This window comes from Myxocyprinus asiaticus, chromosome 16 (genome assembly GCF_019703515.2).
Source record: "Myxocyprinus asiaticus isolate MX2 ecotype Aquarium Trade chromosome 16, UBuf_Myxa_2, whole genome shotgun sequence".
Taxonomy (NCBI): domain Eukaryota; kingdom Metazoa; phylum Chordata; class Actinopteri; order Cypriniformes; family Catostomidae; genus Myxocyprinus; species Myxocyprinus asiaticus.
The window spans coordinates 24,318,006-24,336,138 of NC_059359.1; the positions used below are offsets into that span (position 1 = coordinate 24,318,006).

The 18,133-nt window shown below is 37.7% G+C and overlaps 2 protein-coding genes across 9 annotated transcripts; one reads left to right on the top strand and one right to left on the bottom strand.

Moving 5' to 3' along the window:
• Positions 1-73: 73 nt before the first annotated feature.
• Positions 74-6,592, bottom strand: LOC127454072 (uncharacterized). 5 transcript variants are annotated; one of them, XM_051721023.1, is made up of 5 exons: positions 6,455-6,592; positions 4,630-4,893; positions 4,461-4,511; positions 1,504-1,641; positions 74-1,172 (listed from the first exon to the last, which is right to left on the bottom strand). In XM_051721023.1, exons 2-5 carry the CDS (start codon positions 4,850-4,852, stop codon positions 982-984), a joined length of 603 nt encoding a protein of 200 aa, XP_051576983.1. In that variant the 5' UTR covers positions 4,853-4,893; positions 6,455-6,592; the 3' UTR covers positions 74-981. The 5 variants fall into 5 exon arrangements, with proteins under 5 accessions (XP_051576983.1, XP_051576985.1, XP_051576984.1 ...); XM_051721025.1 differs by lacking the exon at positions 6,455-6,592 and adding an exon at positions 5,134-5,268 and having other exon boundaries at positions 4,461-4,508; positions 4,711-4,893; XM_051721024.1 differs by lacking the exon at positions 6,455-6,592 and adding an exon at positions 5,134-5,268 and having other exon boundaries at positions 4,711-4,893.
• LOC127454074 (PRELI domain containing protein 3A-like) lies at positions 5,698-17,502 on the top strand. Of its 4 annotated transcripts, none has more exons than XM_051721027.1 (8): positions 5,698-5,837; positions 6,697-6,865; positions 7,181-7,270; positions 8,201-8,245; positions 14,573-14,643; positions 14,987-15,089; positions 15,466-15,571; positions 15,873-17,502. In XM_051721027.1, exons 1-7 carry the CDS (start codon positions 5,782-5,784, stop codon positions 15,535-15,537), a joined length of 606 nt encoding a protein of 201 aa, XP_051576987.1. In that variant the 5' UTR covers positions 5,698-5,781; the 3' UTR covers positions 15,538-15,571; positions 15,873-17,502. The 4 variants fall into 4 exon arrangements, with proteins under 4 accessions (XP_051576987.1, XP_051576988.1, XP_051576989.1 ...); XM_051721028.1 differs by having other exon boundaries at positions 15,466-15,543; XM_051721030.1 differs by having other exon boundaries at positions 5,815-5,949.
• Positions 17,503-18,133: the final 631 nt, after the last annotated feature.

Consider the following 18,133-nt stretch of genomic DNA (forward strand, 5'->3'; position numbering starts at 1 on the left):
TAACGTGAAGACACTTAAAAAACATATATATATATATATATATATATATATATATATATATATATATATATATATATATATATATATATATATTGGTCATAGCTTTAAAATACTAGAGGCCTATACAAACAATGCATAATCATCTATAATCATATATATATAAAACATAACATATATTGTTATACTGTAAATTGTTCAGTTCAAGTTTCATAGTGTAACAATTTTAAATATAGAAATATATAAATTATGTTTAAAAAAAACTAATACAATTTTACAAATACATTCACATTTACTTACATTACTCCTAAATGGCTCTGTACCTCTAGTACTGCAAGTAACAAGGACTAATTAATAGATAATTATTAAGTGGCATAATAAGATCAAGTGTAAAGACTAAATCAACAGGTATTATCCACATTAGGCCTCAGCCATCATCAGTCAACACTGTGTCAAAGTACATTCCAAATACATAATATAAAAATACAGAACATTCAGAAAATCCACAGGGAATACCCTGAGAAGTAAATACAGAATAACTATTAAAACATCAGGATAGTCTGTCATAAATCAATAGATTTTACGGTTACAAATATCACTGAAAACAAGACTGGAAACAACATTTATATAAGGTCAAGGAAAGCTTAATTGTAACTGCATAACTAATTGCAATGTTTGTTGTTTAATGGAATATAGTTTCTGACATTTCTGCTGAACACTAACATTGATGTACCCATTACAACATGAGTCTCAAAGCACTGTGAAACTGTTATGTTCAGTAGGAAGCTGGGCAGTATTAATACCATGGCCACATCAAGTCACACATGTTCAGAATAATCCATGAAGGATAATGTTTCAATAAGTCAATGTTTGGCAGAACATGTTAAGCACCAGAACATGGGGTCGTACATGATCCTTCATGCATGACCCCTTCTGCGTAGAATCATGTGTCTGGCCCGGCAAGGAGAGTTGACAAACTGCAACTTAACCATCCATATTTGGTGCAATCTCTGAATATTCGTCAACTTCTGAGCTATTGCTGACAACCATGCTGTTGTGGTCCCCTATGATGATATACTCTAGATGGGAGCTGTTCACGTTAATGCTGTTGCCACTCAGCGTGTCCTGTGCTGGGATTATGGGGTCATGGCTCTGACTATCTTCCATTTCATCTACTGTTTAAAAAAATCATGATCATGAATTTTTATGTATGAATACAATATTATGTATTGATTATGTATGATTGATCATACATAACAGAATACAAAAAATAAGATCAAGATCATGTCATTAAGAATTTATATATAACAGTTTATTTATAATTTATTTCTATTTACATAAAATATACATTTTACTATAGTAATAAGTATTATACAATGTAAGTACTTATTCTTTGTTATTCTTATAAATTAGTATATTAGTATAAGTACACTGTTAAGTGTGAAGTCTTTTTGTTTTGAGGAGCAAGACAAGCAGAGAATTTGACCTAATTTCAAAACCTCTTACCATTGATTTTTTCATTCTGAGAAAGCCAACAATGCTGGTCACAGGTAATGCATTGGTTGTTATTGTTCCCAATAATGCAGTTGGTGAGGGAAGACTTTTGTATGTTTATAATACAAGGTGGATGTGGCCCTTGTTCTTCTTTAAAACAAGAAGACAAAAACAAAAGACAATAGTAAGAGCACCACTACAACACATCAAAGCATGTGAAACAGAGAAACAAAGCAATTATGTAGTCACTACTACTTTGGGAAGTAAGAAAGTGTGCGTTTTTCATTATAATAACTTTTATATTAAAGGTGTGTGAGGTAATCATGGAAGCAAGCATAAAAAAACAATAGAAAGTAAGGTGATCTATTAGCCATTGTCCAGAAGCAGTAAAATGATTTTACTACCTCAACAAATAGGCTAACCCTGAGACTTCCTAAATGATTAATGTGCCACTAAAACAACAGAACAAAGAAAACAAGCAAATTGGTGTTCTCAGGAGCGGGGTTATGATTTCAGAGGCCCCAAGCAACTGTCCAGATGGGGGTCCTTTCGGCACACAACCAGGGAAATTACATAAAAGTGATTTCATATCATCATTTTAAAATCATTTCTAACAGCCATTGTAGCCAAGTACATTCAAAATGTTTATTGTAATAAAAATCTAGATAAAGAAAATGAATGCATGTTTTTCATAGTTTTTCCACTAAATGAACACAAGAATGGTATTTAATTCATAATATAATAAATATAATTAATACACAAATACAGCAATAAGAAAGGCGATATTTATCTACATATATTTTTACAAAAACATTTTTGTAAATGAACATTGTGTGCAAAAAACAAGTGTACAACTTCACTCACTAAAATTTTGGAATCCAGATGAATATTATTTATTATTGTTCAGTCAAGCTTATTATAATATGATACTGAATTATTATTATTTACAAGGGCTTGTTTTATACAGTAGTAATATATTTCTGTAGTATTGATTTCACCTTCACCTGGAGCTTTTATTTGTATATTTTGAACAATAATAATGTACTGTAGTGTTAGTATGTATTTCACAGTTTACAATGTTCCTCATTACAAATCTTGTGAAATGCTGCCACCTCCTACATTTCTGTGATACTGCGTTGCATTTTTAGATTTTTATAATAACTTTAAGCGGGTTCAAATGTTTGGAATAGCTCAAATGGGTAAACCTTTGCCTTCACAATGCATGTGAACCGCTCCAAGACGGCTGAAAACAGCATCACCGAATGTGAACACAAAACAATGCGATTTGCTCAGCTTTCCGACCGGGGCCCCCAGACGTCCGGGCCCCACACAACATGATTTCTGTGATGATAAACACCGCTACCATGATCTACACTATACACTATTCATATAACACTTTATTAGGAACATCTTTACACCTACTTATTCATGTGATTATCTAATCAGCCAATCGTGTGGCAGGAGTGCAACAATGATTTAGTTAATTTAGTTTTTATTTCTATTTTATATTTTATTTGTCATAACAATTTAGTTTGTTTTTCATTATTTTTCATAATTTGTCTATTAGTTTTAGTTTAGTTTTCGTTTTCTCAGTGTTTTGTTATTTCAATTTAGTTTATATAGTTTTTATTTTAGTTTTAGTATTTTTTTATGGCTGCCAAAGCTGAGCGTTTACTGGTGTAATTTAAAAAATTGAATATAATTTCAATTATCAGGGCAGTCTTGTGTTACCTCTATCTAGTGGTATTTTTATATTTATATATTTGATAATATAGGCTGAATACGGGTAAAGTGACAAAGGACATTTAAGCTTGATCCAGCTTCAATAGGGGCCAAAACTTTGAAGCTCCAAAAAGCACATAAAGGCAGCATAAATGTAATGCATAAGACTCCGGTGGTTAAATCCATGTCCTCAGAAGTGATATGATAAGTGTGGGTGAGAAACAGGTCAATATTTAAGTCCTTTGGTACTGTAAATCTTGACATCAGCTGCTTGATATGCCATCTAGCACTCTGCAGTCTCTAAAAGTGTAATCGAGCTTGAAATAATGATCTGACCTGTAGACTGCAATTGCAAAATGTAGTGTTTTGGTGGCACGAAGGGGAACTACACAATATTAGGCAGGTGGTTTTAAAGAGCACCTATTATGGTTTTTAAATGTGCTTAATTTTGTTTTAAAGGTCTCATACAATAGATTTACATGCATCCAAGGTCAAAAAACACTTTAATTTGCTCATAATTTAAATTGCAGCATTACCTTTTTTTTCCCAGTGTCAAAAATGACTCGTTCCATGATCCGTTCTAAAGGATTCATTCTAAACTCCTCCTTTCAGAGAGCTTACTCTGCTCTGATTGGTCTGATGTCCCAGTCTGTTGTGATTGGTCTACCGCTTAGTATAGTGTTTGAGGGTGGGTCAAAGCTGTTCGCGAGCAACCAGTGAAGACCAGAGGCGGGTTTTTTGTTACCAAATTACATAGGTTAGTACAGGAAGTAAGTCTGGAATTACTAACGACTCGTTTCAGGTGTTCAGAATCGGTTCTTTCTTTTGGGATTCAATAACTCCATTTGTCCTGCACTTTGATTTTTGAAACTTTGCAGACTTTTTTACATTCACAAACAGCTATATAACATACTAAATGAAAAATAATATTTGAAAAACCATAATAGGTGCTCTTTAATGTTGTGGCTGATCGGTGTGTGTGTATATATATATATATATAAGATTTACACATTTCACAAAACTTTTGTTAAACATTACACAATTGAATTTAATGGAATTTTGTTATGAAATTGTAATGCATAAATCTTAATAATAGGCTAAAATATTTAAGTGTGTGTATGCAGCTCAAGTCAAATATTATGGAAAAATTGTATGTTGCTACAGTAAAACAGAAGCAAATATTTGTAGTCTTTTAGTATTCGGGTATCAGTCACAAACAGTCAAGCAAAACAAGCAAGAATGTCTACCTGACAATGGGATGTCCTCTGAATGGTGATGGTCCTCATGACTACTGTCTACTGAATGGCAAATGCATGAAAGAAAGAAAATGAAAAGGAATAATAAAAATTAATATACACTTTACACAGAAATACAGGTCTATTTGATGGGAGTGTTGATTTTGACAAGTTGTTTAACCTGGACATCCTGTAACACTCTCATACAACTCCGGGTCACAAAATCCAAGGCAACTAAAAAACAAACTGCATGCATTGCGACCTTTTTTGATGACAATCTGTATCAGCTTGGAGGCTTTCTGCATGTCAGTGGCCTGCGATGTGACAACCTGAGCCTCATACGCCGTGATCGTGCGTGACCGGCACAAACAGCTGGACATCCTTTGAACTAAATACCCTGTCATACACTTACTTAGAGAGCTTAAATAGCGCTGTAATCGTTTTTCTGTTGGGAAAGATAATAAAACAGAAATAATGTCATTAGTATGCAATGGATATACATTTTATAAGCATATATATAGTGTTTATTACATTGGTTTTATGACTGAATACGACAAATGCAAAAATTACAAGCGATAATAACGACTTTGTTGCAGTTCCTGGTTCTCACATTCTTTACTATTTTGTAAAAACAGAAAACATTAATGTGGCAAAACGAAATGTGGGCTGTGAGTTCAAAACTTACCAGACGATATAACAAACGTGCCGTCCATCTATCAGTAGTCACAAACAATACCAAACAACTCAACGTAAAGCGCTAATCTGATGTAATGTTAAAACGAAACACCACTACCATTCATATCCGTACCTGCCAGTGCGCATGCGCTTTAAAAATGTAATTTCCCTAGGTGAATTCCCCTTTGTGCATTGTCATTTTGGTTCACCGCAATTCTTAATGTCAAGTGAACAACAAAACGAGTTATTTGTGCTTAAAACTAAGAAAATACAAGAAAATGAATACAATTCAGTGGCACGCATATAGGCTACCAGCGTGAATGTCTTTATCACCCAAATGAAAGGAAAAAGAGTGTCAAACGATTAATCTAGTAGTGTTACTAAAATAATCAAGCGTACATTGTACGCAAATTAATCTAACTGCATCAGCCGCAAAGTTTACTTTTGCACGTTTGCAACGCAACGCTGATCAACATCAAGTCGTCTAAAAGCGTCAGTTGCTTCATACTTGATCTCTATTGGTGGTTGCCGTTATAATAGGGAGGTTTCGTTGCACTTGATCTGATGAGCATCGTATTAGACAGTGCTTCAGGCCGGTGCAATGGGAGCATAGAGTGAAATTATGATTGTATGATAACAACAGTCCAGCTTCGTCTGGATGCAGTTTCGGATCATTGCAGAAATGAAGATCTGGAGCACGGAGCACGTATTCAGGTAGAGAAGCAACGTGAAGCATGAATGCAGCGCTCGTGAGCACAGATTACAGCATCATCTGAAGCCTGTTTCGCTCCCTTTTTAGTAGCGTTGAGATCAGGAAACAGCATAGGTAGTTTTCTTTTTTCATATTATTATTTTCTTTTTTTTTCTTTTGTAAGCAGCGATTTGCGCTAATAATACTGCACAAATCTGACCATTTATTTGTATAAATTATATTATATTCATTTGGGCCTATGAAAGCCGGTATATGGTCTTTAACACATGCATGCCCTATACGGCACGACTCCTTGTAACTCATCATGCATGTCATTATTACAAAGGACGAATAATTATGTTTTTACGGAAATGTTACTAGACATCTTGAGGGAGGTGAAAATGAAATGTTTTTCTAATAGTCAATATTATGTAATAATATTATAATATTAAGGATATAATAATAATCAAAATATACAATATCAATTGTATAATATGAAGACTAATGTGTATTTCATTACACCCCCAAAACAGAATTGTGTAAAAACAGTATATTTCCTAGTTTCCCTTTTCTTTTATAATGCTGTCATCAGTTTCACTCCAAAAATTAAATATGAGGCAATTAATGATGTCGAACAAACCTCTATTTTAAGGTCCCACAGTCTCTTGTTATGGACATGATGCTCATTGTTGATAATAGGATGGACATGCAGCAGTGCAATAGTCCTCAATAACTTCACTGGCAAAACTTCTCGCTGCTCCTATTTATACTAAATGTCCCTTGAATGTGGTATGCTGGTGAGGTTAGAGCTCACACTTCCTCATAAGCCACTGCAAGCTATTAATATGACTTTTTGCCCATGTGGTCTATGTATTCACACAGCTACCCTTGGGAGACAGTGATCAAAGCAGCTATGAGGAAGTATCCCAATCCAATGAACCCCAGTGTTGTTGGAGTGGATGTTCTTGATAGGAACTTGGACAAAAATGGACGTCTTCACAGTCATCGGCTCCTGAGCACGGAGTGGGGCCTTCCAGGGGTTGTCAGAGCGGTTAGGCATTATGCTTCCCCACACGCTTGTCCCTATATCGCTCAAATTAGTCTGTGGGGACAGGTATACAGAGATAAGATGCTAATCATGAGGGACATATGAAAGCTATTGGAAGCTCCCTTTATTATGAGACAATAGCATTTTTGGTCTTACTTTTGAATAACGTTATATAACTGAAACACTAAATCATGACATGTTAATAGAACACTATTTGGTCATGAAGATTGTTTAACACAATTAATGATCACTACACAATTTTAGCATCATGAAAGTGTTTTATTCATGAGGATTTTAAATCTTTTTTTTTCTTCATAGATTTTAGGGACAAATCGAACCATCACATATGTAAAAGAACATTCCATTGTGGACCCAGAAGAAAAGAAAATGGAGCTTTGCTCAACAAATGTGAGTGTTTGTGTACCTTTAAACTACCCGTTATAGGAAACAAATCTAATCAGATTATTCATTGGAGCCTCGGAATATCGTGATGATTATGTTTTAGTTAGCATTACATTACATTTATTAATTTAGAATTTATTTAACAGACTTTTTATTCAAAGTGACTGATTACTAGTGTTGGGTATTATCCAATTACAAAGTAATTAGTTACTGTAATCTTATTACTTTTTAAGTAAAAAATGTAGTGTAATGTATTACATTTTAAATTCTTGTAATCAGATTACAGTTACTGACTTTCAATTAAAGGAATATTTCAGGTTCAATACATGTTAAGCTCAATCGACAGCATTTGTGGCATAATATTGATTACCACCAAAAATAATTTTGACTTGTCCCTCCTTTTATAAAAAAAAAAAAAAAAAGCAAAAATCAAAGTTACAGTGAGGCACTTACAATAGAAGTGAATGGGGCCAATTTTTGGAGGGTTTAAAGGCAGAAATGTGAAGCTTATAATTTTATAAAATTACATTATTTTATACATTACATTAATTCTTCTGTTCAAGGGCGTAGATTTGGCTTGAACATTGGGGGGGTTTGCAGCGTGAAGTATTTGCATGTTTCCATTGATCATGGTTTAAATAATGGGGGGGGGGGTGTTTGGGGTTGTAGTTGCTTGTTTTGATTATTGGGGGGTTACCTCACTCCCATCCCCCCCGAATCTACGCCCCTGCTACTGTTAAAATTCATGTTTTATTTGAGCTGAAAAGTTGTTTAAATCATCATTTTTACAGTCATTTTTGGGTTATAGGTTTTGTTGACATAACATTGTCATGTCAAAGAAATTTTAAAATTGGCTATAACGGACCCTTTGTCACGGTTCCGGCATGTGTGCCGACTTTAACTGTTGTTTGTTTTTCTCTCCCTCATGTCTCACAGGTGGAGCCGGCATGCGTGATCGATCTCGTGGAAACGCTGATCATGGTGATGAGTTACATGCCTGCTGCCACCTGCTTTCCTCTAATTGCTCTCCCTTCTTATTCCTTTTGTTCCCCTCTTTCTTCGGCAGTTTATTGTTCTCTGTTTCTGTTCACATATGCGCTGTTTACAATGAAGTCTAACTCTTCTCTCTTGTGTAGTTGGAACGAGCTCGAGTATCTGTTGGCTGCCTGTCTATTGAGGTGCGGTTACCTGTCTGCTTGCATTCACTCTCACCAGTTGGTGCCCAGGACTGTGGAGGAGGATTCCTCGATTTCTGCCCATGTCTCAGGAGATTCGTCTGGGCTTCGCTTACACCTCACCAGCTTCTATGAACCTTCTTCACGAGCTTGTATGTCTGTGGTTGCCTGTCTATTGAGGTGTGGTTACCTGTCTGCTTGCATTCACTCTCACCAGTTGGTGCCCAGGACTGTGGAGGAGGATTCCTCGATTTCTGCCCACGTCTCAGAAGATTCGTATGGGCTTTGCTTGCACATCACCAGCTTCTACGAACCTTCTTCACAAGCTCGTATGTCTGTGGTTGCCAGTCGATTGAGGTGTGGTAACCTGTCTGCTTGCATTCACTCTCACCAGTTAGTGCTCAGGACTGTGGAGGAGGATTCCTCGATTTCTGCCCGCCTCTCGGGAGATTTGTCTGGGTTTTGCTTGCACATCACCAGCTTCTACGGACTCTCATCTGAGTGCTCCAGACTTCCACAATGCAGACTTCCACGAGGCACACATTCCCCATATGAACACACTCTTCACTAGCCCTTGGCGGCTCGTTGGTTCTCCAACTTCTTCAGCCGGCGCAGGGTGTGCCTTGACTTGACTTTTGAGAACTTGTGAATAAATACTGTTGAACTCTCTCTTTCTGCTTTTGGGTCCTTTATCCTCCCCACTCCCTAACCGTGACAGAATAAACTGGCCAGCATGGACCCAACGAAGGAGACGACTCTACGCTCCACCCTCTCTTAACAAGGAACTTTGCTCGGACAAAAACAAGACCAGATACACTATATTGCCAAAAGTATTCGCTCACCCATCCAAATAATTGAATTCAGGTGTTCCAATCACTTCCATGGCCACAGGTGTATAAAATGAAGCACCTAGGCATGCAGACTGCTTCTACAAACATTTGTGAAAGAATGGGCCACTCTCAGGAGCTCAGTGAATTCCAGCGTGGTACTGTGATAGGATGCCACCTGTGCAACAAGTCCAGTCGTGAAATTTCCTCGCTACTAAATATTCCACAGTCAACTGTCAGTGGTATTATAACAAAGTGGAAGCGATTGGGAATGACAGCAACTCAGCCATGAAGTGGTAGGCCACGTAAAATGACAGAGCGGAGTCAGCGGATGCTGAGGCGCATAGTGTGCCAACTTTCTGCAGAGTCAATCGCTACAGACCTCCAAAGTTCATGTGGCCTTCAGATTAGCTCAAGAACAGTGCGTAGAGAGCTTCATGGAATGGGTTTCCATGGCTGAGCAGCTGCATCCAAGCCATACATCACCAAGTGCAATGCAAAGCGTCGGATGCAGTGGTGTAAAGCACGCCGCCACTGGACTCTAGAGCAGTGGAGACGCGTTCTCTGGAGTGACGAATCACGCTTCTCCATCTGGCAATCTGATGGACGAGTCTGGGTTTGGCGGTTGCCAGGAGAACAGAACTTGTCTGACTGCATTGTGCCAACTGTGAAGTTTGGTGGAGGGGGGATTATGGTGTGGGGTTGTTTTTCAGGAGCTGGGCTTGGCCCCTTAGTTCCAGTGAAAGGAACTCTGAATGCTTCAGCATACCAAGAGATTTTGGACAATTCCATGCTCCCAACTTTGTGGGAACAGTTTGGGGATGCCCCTTCCTGTTCCAACATGACTGCGCACCAGTGCACAAAGCAAGGTCCATAAAGACATGGATGGGCGAGTTTGGTATGGAAGAACTTGACTGGCCTGCACAGAGTCCTGACCTCAACCCGATAGAGCACCTTTGGGATGAATTAGAGCGAAGACTGCGAGCCAGGCCTTCTCGTCCAACATCAGTGTCTGACCTCACAAATGCGCTTCTGGAAGAATAGTCAAAAATTCCCATAAACACACTCCTAAACCTTGTGGAAAGCCTTCCCAGAAGAGTTGAAGCTGTTATAGCTGCAAAGGGTGGGTCGACGTCATATTAAACCCTATGGATTAAGAATGGGATGTCAGTTAAGTTCATATGCGTCTAAAGGCAGATGAGCGAATACTTTTGGCCATCCGGGTGGATCACCGTTTGACTCAACGCAATGAGCATTGTCGCCGCCGCTCTTCCCCCTCATGGACAGTTAAACCTCACTCACAGTCCATGCCTGCAACCAAAGTTTCTGACTCTCCTCCTGACTTTCAACCCATGCAGGTGGGTAGACTTCCCACGCCCCGCAAGGAAAGGCAGCGACGACTTCAAAAGGGTTTGTGTTTCATCTGCGGCCGTTCTGGTCACCTTGTTGCCTTTTGTCTGTTAAAAAACAACGCTCTTCTGAGTATTGATGCTGACTAACACAAATCCCAAAACCCCAATCTTCTACTTGACACCTCCTTGAAAGCTGCCACCCTCCCCATCTCCGCACACCACTCCGGAAATGAGGGCACTCCATCCAACTTCCATCCCCTTAAAATAACCTGCCTACCAATCATAACACTGGTCAGAACCCAATTTTTTATGTATTTATCCCCCATATTGATGACCGCCCCATCGCCCAAAATACAGAGTCTGGGGCAAAATGAAATTTGAGTGCCCAATACGTCACATATAAAACTCTGAATCTTCAACCATAATTCTTGGATCCTAACACTCCACCAAAAAACATGGGTTGTGTCTCCATCTTCTGATTGGCATTGCCAGCAGATGGGTGTGTCTTTAAGACTAAGCCTATACAATCTAGAGGGGGCCCAATAGAATTGATGTAAACTCTTGAATTGCATAAGGCGCACCCTTGCATCTCTATATGCAGATTTGACATTTTTTAGAATCCTAGCCCACACTCCCTCCTCCAATACCAAGTTTAAATCTTTCTCCTATAATCTCTTGATAGAAGTTAAAGCTCTGTCCCCCAGACTTTGAATTAGCAGGGAGTAATACACTGATGCCTCATGACCTTTTCCAAAAACAGTAATCACCTCTCCCAGAGTATCTGCTGCTTTAGGGGGGGGGGTGTGCTACTCTCAAAAACATTACAGAGCAGGTGGCGCAGCTGTAAATACCTATAGAACTGAGATCTGGGAATTTTTCAAAGGATCTCAACATTCCACTCTCATATAGATCACCGAGTGTAGTAACCCCCCTCACAATCCACTCTGACCAGCAGAAAGGGGACTTGTTCAAATGAATGTTCAGTGAGCCGGCCCATTCAACTGATACATGAGTCCAACAAATGACCCAATCACTCCAATGTCCTACAAGAAATACTCCACAAAACAAACTCCAACCAATAGGATACATAAACACAAAGAACATGCACTTGAGCACCACAAAATTACTTACTCAGTCCATTGACTTTATGAAGGACATGGCTTGCTGGGGACATGTAAATACTTTACGGCCATCCTTAGTATCTATTCTCAATTTGGCCAGAAACAAAAGTACAAAAACAACCTTCCGTTGATGTAAGAGTTTCTTGCATTCCTTGAATCTATCACATTTCTCTCTTGTCGAATTTGCAAAGTCTGGGAACAAGAAAATACTGTGGTTCTTCCAAGAAAGCCTTCCTTTACTCCTCGCCTCACGTAACACGAGATCTTTATTGGATGATCTCAGAAATTTGGCCAGAATTGATTGGGACCTGTCTCCCTCAGCGGATCGGTGAGCCGGGACCCTGTGAGCTCGCTCGATTTCCATCTTATGTCCTGTTATGTCAATCAGAATCGGAAAGAGCCCGTCCAGGAATTCCACCATATTCTGACCCACTGCTCCCTCAGGAATTCCAACAATTCGGATGTTATTCCCCCGGTTACGATTCTCCAAATCCTCCAACTTCTCCCAGACGTGCTCCAAATCTGCCTTGGTCGCTAGCGGATTAGCAGCTAATTTCCTCTCTAATGACTCCAGATAATCGATCCGTTTCTCGACATCCCCCACTCCTGTAACCATCTCAGTGAATTTCGTCTCCATGGCCATGATCGATCGACGTATTGCAGCAAGATCCTCCAAGTCAGCAACGACCTTCGTCAGCATTGCCGATACGTTCAGCAATTCTCGCCGAATTTCTTTCACCTCTCCAGCCAAATCGACTCCCTGGCTCGAGGCCTCCGGAGAGCTGTCAGCTTAAGCACGTAAGTGTCTTTTAATGTCTCCAGAGCCCAAGGATTTTGAATGTTTGACATATTGTCTTCCTAGAACAGTTATGGATCAGGGTGTATCGAATCTCAACAGTTTATATCATTAAAAGTATCAAAACTAGCAAAGGCTCTTACTGTTGTTTGTTTTTCTCTCCTTCGTGCCTCACAGGTGGAGCTGGCACACGTGATCAGCGTTTCCATAGGAACATTGATCAATCTCGTGGAGACGCTGATCGCGGTGATGAGTTACATGCCCGCTGCCACCTGCTTTCCTCTTATTGCACTCCCTTCTTATTCCTCGTGTTTCCTCTCTTTCTTTGCCAGTTTATTGTTCTCTGTTACTGTTCACATGTGCGCTGTTTACGGTGCAGTCTAACTCTTCTCTTTTGTGTAGTTGGAATGAGCTCGAGTATCTGTTGGTTGCCTGTTTATTGAGGTGCGGTTACCTGTCTGCTTGCATTCACTTTCACCAGTTGGTGCCCAGGACTGTGGAGGAGGATTCCTTGATTTCTACCCGCGTCTCGGGAGATTAGTTCTGGCTTCGAATGCACCTCACCAGCTTCTACGAACATTCTTCACAAGCTTGTGTGTCTGTGGTTGCCGGTCGACTGAGGTGCGGTTGCCTTTCTGCTTGCATTCACTCTCACTAGTTGGTGCCCAGGACTGTGGAGGAGGATTACACATCTCGGGAGAATCATCTGGGCTTCATTTGCACCTAATCAGCTTCTACGGACACTCATCTGAGTGCTCCAGACTTCCACAACGCACACATTCCCCATACGAACACACTCTTCACTAGTCCTTGGCGGCTCGCTGGTTCTCCTACTTCTTCAGCCAGCACATGGCGCACCTTGACTTGACTTTTGAGAACTTGTGAATAAATATTGTTGAACTCTCTCTCTCTCTTCTTTTGGGTCCTTTATCCTCCCCTCTCCACAACCATGACACCCTTTTCACAGATGTGTTATGACGTGTTTCCGCCTTCTTTAACAACATAAATGTAGCTAACTTTTTTATATTTCCAATTTTACAAATATTTGGTGTAAATTTTATAAAATTGTACTTTGTATAATATTACCCTGGAATAAGTTTTAAAAAATCAGTCACCACAGCTGCAATGAGGCTTCTAACACAGCTGCTGTGGGAGTGACAAAAGATTTGGTCTATTTCTCTCTTCTTACTGCTGTTATCTAGCACTGTATATTTTTATCTTCTTTTGCAAAGCTGTGAAAGCGTAATTGTTGATTTTTTCTTTTGCTGTTGGAGCAAACTGGTAAGCAAAAATTGTATTTGCTGTGGTCCCCCATTCACCGCCATTCAAGTTTAGCCAAATATGACGACTTCCGCTTATGCGAACGTGGACATGTGAAATGGGTCCACTTTACACAGAAAAGGTTAGGAAGTGTTTTTATCACACTAAATTCATGTTAAAATGCATATTGTTTATGTCTTGTGGAGGCTATACTTTTGAAATAGTGAGTGTTTTAACAACTTTACAGCTCAAATAATACATGAGTTTTAACAGAAGCTTGAAGTGCTTTTGTAAAATTATAAGCTTCACATTTCTGCCATTAAACCCTCCAAAAATAGGCCCTATTAATTTCCATTGTAAGTCACGTGTCATTGTGAAGTAGAAATGTGAGCTGCTGAGTGTATGACTTGTGTGTAACTGAACAGGAAATAATATATACATTAATAAAAACATTTTGAGTGGAAAAGTGTATTAGAAAGTAACATAAAAGTAAATTAATAAGTAATTTGATTACTTTTCAATTAAGTAATCAGTAAAGTAATCTGATTACAATTTTAGAGAAAATAATTAGTCATTTGTAGTGGATTACAATTTTTATGTATCTTACCCTACACTGCTGATTACACAAGCGATTGCTCACAAGTAGTGTAGAAATGTAAGTGCAGAACAGAAAAGGAACACGTTTAAAAAAAAAAAAAAAAAGTAAACCAAATTAACTTAAAATGTGTATCAGTGTTCAGTTTAGGTTGCACTCAAGAAATGCATTTCTCCTTTCAGATAACACTAAAAAATTTAATATCTGTTGATGAAAGACTTGTCTACAGGCCTCATCCAGAAAATCCAGATGTGTAAGTGAATCAACACATAAACATATTTCACTTCATTGTTTTTTTTGTCATCTGTGGATACTTGAATGTATATGTACAAACAATACAAATAGTAAGCAATACAATAATAAGTGATACAAATAGCAAATTGAAAACTGATAACAACATTGGAAAGGAGGCAACAAGTTCTGGCTGGACAGTCAGTAACAGTAATCGGCAGTTGTTTCTAGCAATGCTACTGAACCGTGTTTCCTATCATTTTAGCCTATTTATAATGCTGTGACAAAGCTTTGAGCTCTGATTTCCTCTTTTAACTATAATGTCTTGACCAGAGGTGAAGATAACTTCTGCTTTACTCCTACAGCACTGTATTGACCCAAGAAGCGATTATCACAGTGAAGGGGGTCAGCCTTAGCAGCTACCTTGAGGGACTGATGGCTCTAACCATGTCAGCCAATGCAAAAAAGGTAGATTCAGAATGCCTGCATTGTACTCTGTAAAATAATGACAAAATATTAAGCTGTTGGAATATCCCTTTCAACATCATGCTGTTATCATGTGCTGATTAAAAAGCCTTGATGGATTTTTTTTATGTACTCCATGCATAAATGGGAACTTCAGCAGTAGTTCCTAGTTTTCTGGTGACACAATCAGAGAAGTGCCATGAAGTAGTTTCATTTGTAGTTTTATTAGTAGTTTCATGTCTTTTAGCAATTATGAAAAACATTTAACAGTGTGTAGCATTACTCTACATGTATAGTGGGCTTTCAAATTGTGATCACCGAAGCTGAAAATAATAAGATTTGAGTTGTAATGTGAATAATCTCTCATTATTTGTCATAGGGATGGGATGCAATTGAGTGGATCATCCAAAACTCTGAAAGGGAGAATGTCCCTCTATGTGAGCTGTGTTGAACAGTGGTAACGTTTCATCTAGCATCTGTTTTTGGTTGGTATAAACCAGATGTTGCCTCATTATTGTCTGATTCATCTTCTGTTTTATCTTTCACATCCACATGAATAGGTTAAATGGATTATTATATAAGTTCTAAGGCAGATGAAGCACAAATGTTTGTAATATACATACTGTATGTTACATATATTATATACATACATTTACGTAAATATATATATATATATATATATATATATAATTAACAAACATTCATGAAATTCATTATACACCTTGCTTGTATTCCAGTGTGTTACCACATTAAAATGTTCTATGGTTGTTTGACTTGTGCTTTTAGAGCCCATGAATGAGGACCACATGATGAGGAGTGACATAAACAGACCAGCTCTGGAACCACAACTGGCCTACCTCAGCTCTCTTTGTGTTGATGTTTATACAAAGTGTGTCAAGGTAGTCAAATGTGCTCATTTATGCACTGATGTAAAAAAGAATTAAAAACCTCATCATTTTGCACTGTTACAGAAGAATCTGTTTAGAGTTTTGAATGTCGCAATGCACTGCACTGACTACCTCTTTAGTCTTCTTTTAATGTGATAACAGGGGTACCAGTATCAATTGGAGCTTGATTTGTAATTGAGCACCTTAAAGTTCAGAATAATATCTAAGTTAACTTTTTGGTGTTCTTAATCTTTGTTTTGTGATTGGGAGGGTGTTTAAATTTATTTGTCAAAAACATCTTGACTTTGATTCTATCTGTCCAAATGGTTTGTTTCTGAAAGTTAAGGTTTGCATGAGACTGAAAGTGTAATTAGCCTAAAAATCTTGCTAAAACTTGCAGGATAGGTACTATAACTTATCAAAAGTCTGTTTGTAGTATATATGTTTTAAGAAAGTCCTTCTTTCTTTTGTTGTCAACCCATTTGTAAGGCATTTAGTAGAATGAGCAATTGCTCATTAATGATTCATGTTTTTTAAAAAAAGGAAAAAAAAGTATATTTTATTCTTTTATGGATAGGTAAGCAAAGTATGCTTTCTATATTATTGTGGAAAATATTACATGTTTGTTAAATTATTAATTCTGAATGGTTTATTGTATTTGAAAGTTCTCATTGTGTTAAATTCAGTATAAGGACTTTAAATCTTTGACAGTTTAAAAGAATTATAAACTACGTTGAATGATTTTGAAGGCCATAGAGCCCCCTATTGGTGAGAGAAAAAGTAAAAGGATTTTAAGAGAGTGACTTAAATTATGCATTTGAGAAAAATAAAACCTCTCTTGTGCAGGCTGGAAGCACCTTGAGTGATTTATGTTTGGTTTCATAACAAATGATAATGAGGACAAGATATGTAGTCTCTATACATTTTCTTTGTAATAAGCTGTAATGAACTATTGTTAAATTTACTGAGTTTGAACTTAAAGCAAACCAAATTAAGTTGCTAGTCATACAGCTTCAGGCTATAAGTGCTATAATGCTGTTGTACTCCTCCACTGGAAAAAACTTGTCAGCATCTTTTCTCCAATGTTGTAACATAACCAAGCAGATGTAAACTGCTGTGTAGCAGTCAGTTTCAAGATTAGTTTAAAATATGGACACAGATTTTGGAATTTAAACAGCAATATGTATTCGGCTTTGATATTGTTAAGAGACAGAAATATGTTTTAAATGAATTTGCTGACTGTAATGTCAGACTAAAGCCTGTTATTTATAGCAAATAAGAGTTGTTCTACAGACAGATTTCCCATTTAATTGTCACGTTTTAATGCATATCTGCTTTACTTGGGTAAGGGGGCAGCTAACATTTGACAATAAAGAATGTAATATGTACCCAAATCAAAAACAAAAAACTAAAAGTTGTGTTTTTTTTCTCTGTCAAACCCTTTTTTTCTCCACTGGTTGAGCCATCCATCTCTTCCTGTGGACAAAATTGACTATATTTCTTCTAAATAAATAAAATAAAATTTTTGAGAGACATTTTGGAAAACAGTGATTTCATTCTTTTAAGCAAGTGTCACCTTGATGCGTATTCATTATCTGAATAGCTTTGTACACAAAGAGCTACACATTGTGTTAATACACACGAAGAAGCGCTAAAATATAACAGTGGATACAGATTTAAAGGTACACTCAGTGTTTTTTTTTAATGTATGTCATCTTGGACTTACACCTAGGGGCCTGAATGCAGCAACATTTAAAAGCGACAGTCAGCTATGAGTAATTAAATCCACAAGTGAAAGTGTTCAATAAAAGGGCAATAACTGAGATTAAAATGACAGTTCATCCAAAAATGAAAATTCTCTCATCATTTACTCACCCTCATACCATCCCAGATCCCAAATCGGAATCCGCCCCCAAACTCCACCAATATTTAAGTCCTTTTTTACTATAAATTTACACTTTCACTTTACTTCCACATTCTTCTTCTTTTGTTTTTGGCGATTCACATTATTCATGCATATCACCACCTACTGGGCAGGGTGGAGAATTTATAGTAAAAAAGGACTTAAATATTGATCTGTTTCTCACCCACACCTATCATCTCGGTTCTGAAGATATGGTCTTAACCACTGGAGTCATATTAATTACTTTTATGCTGCCT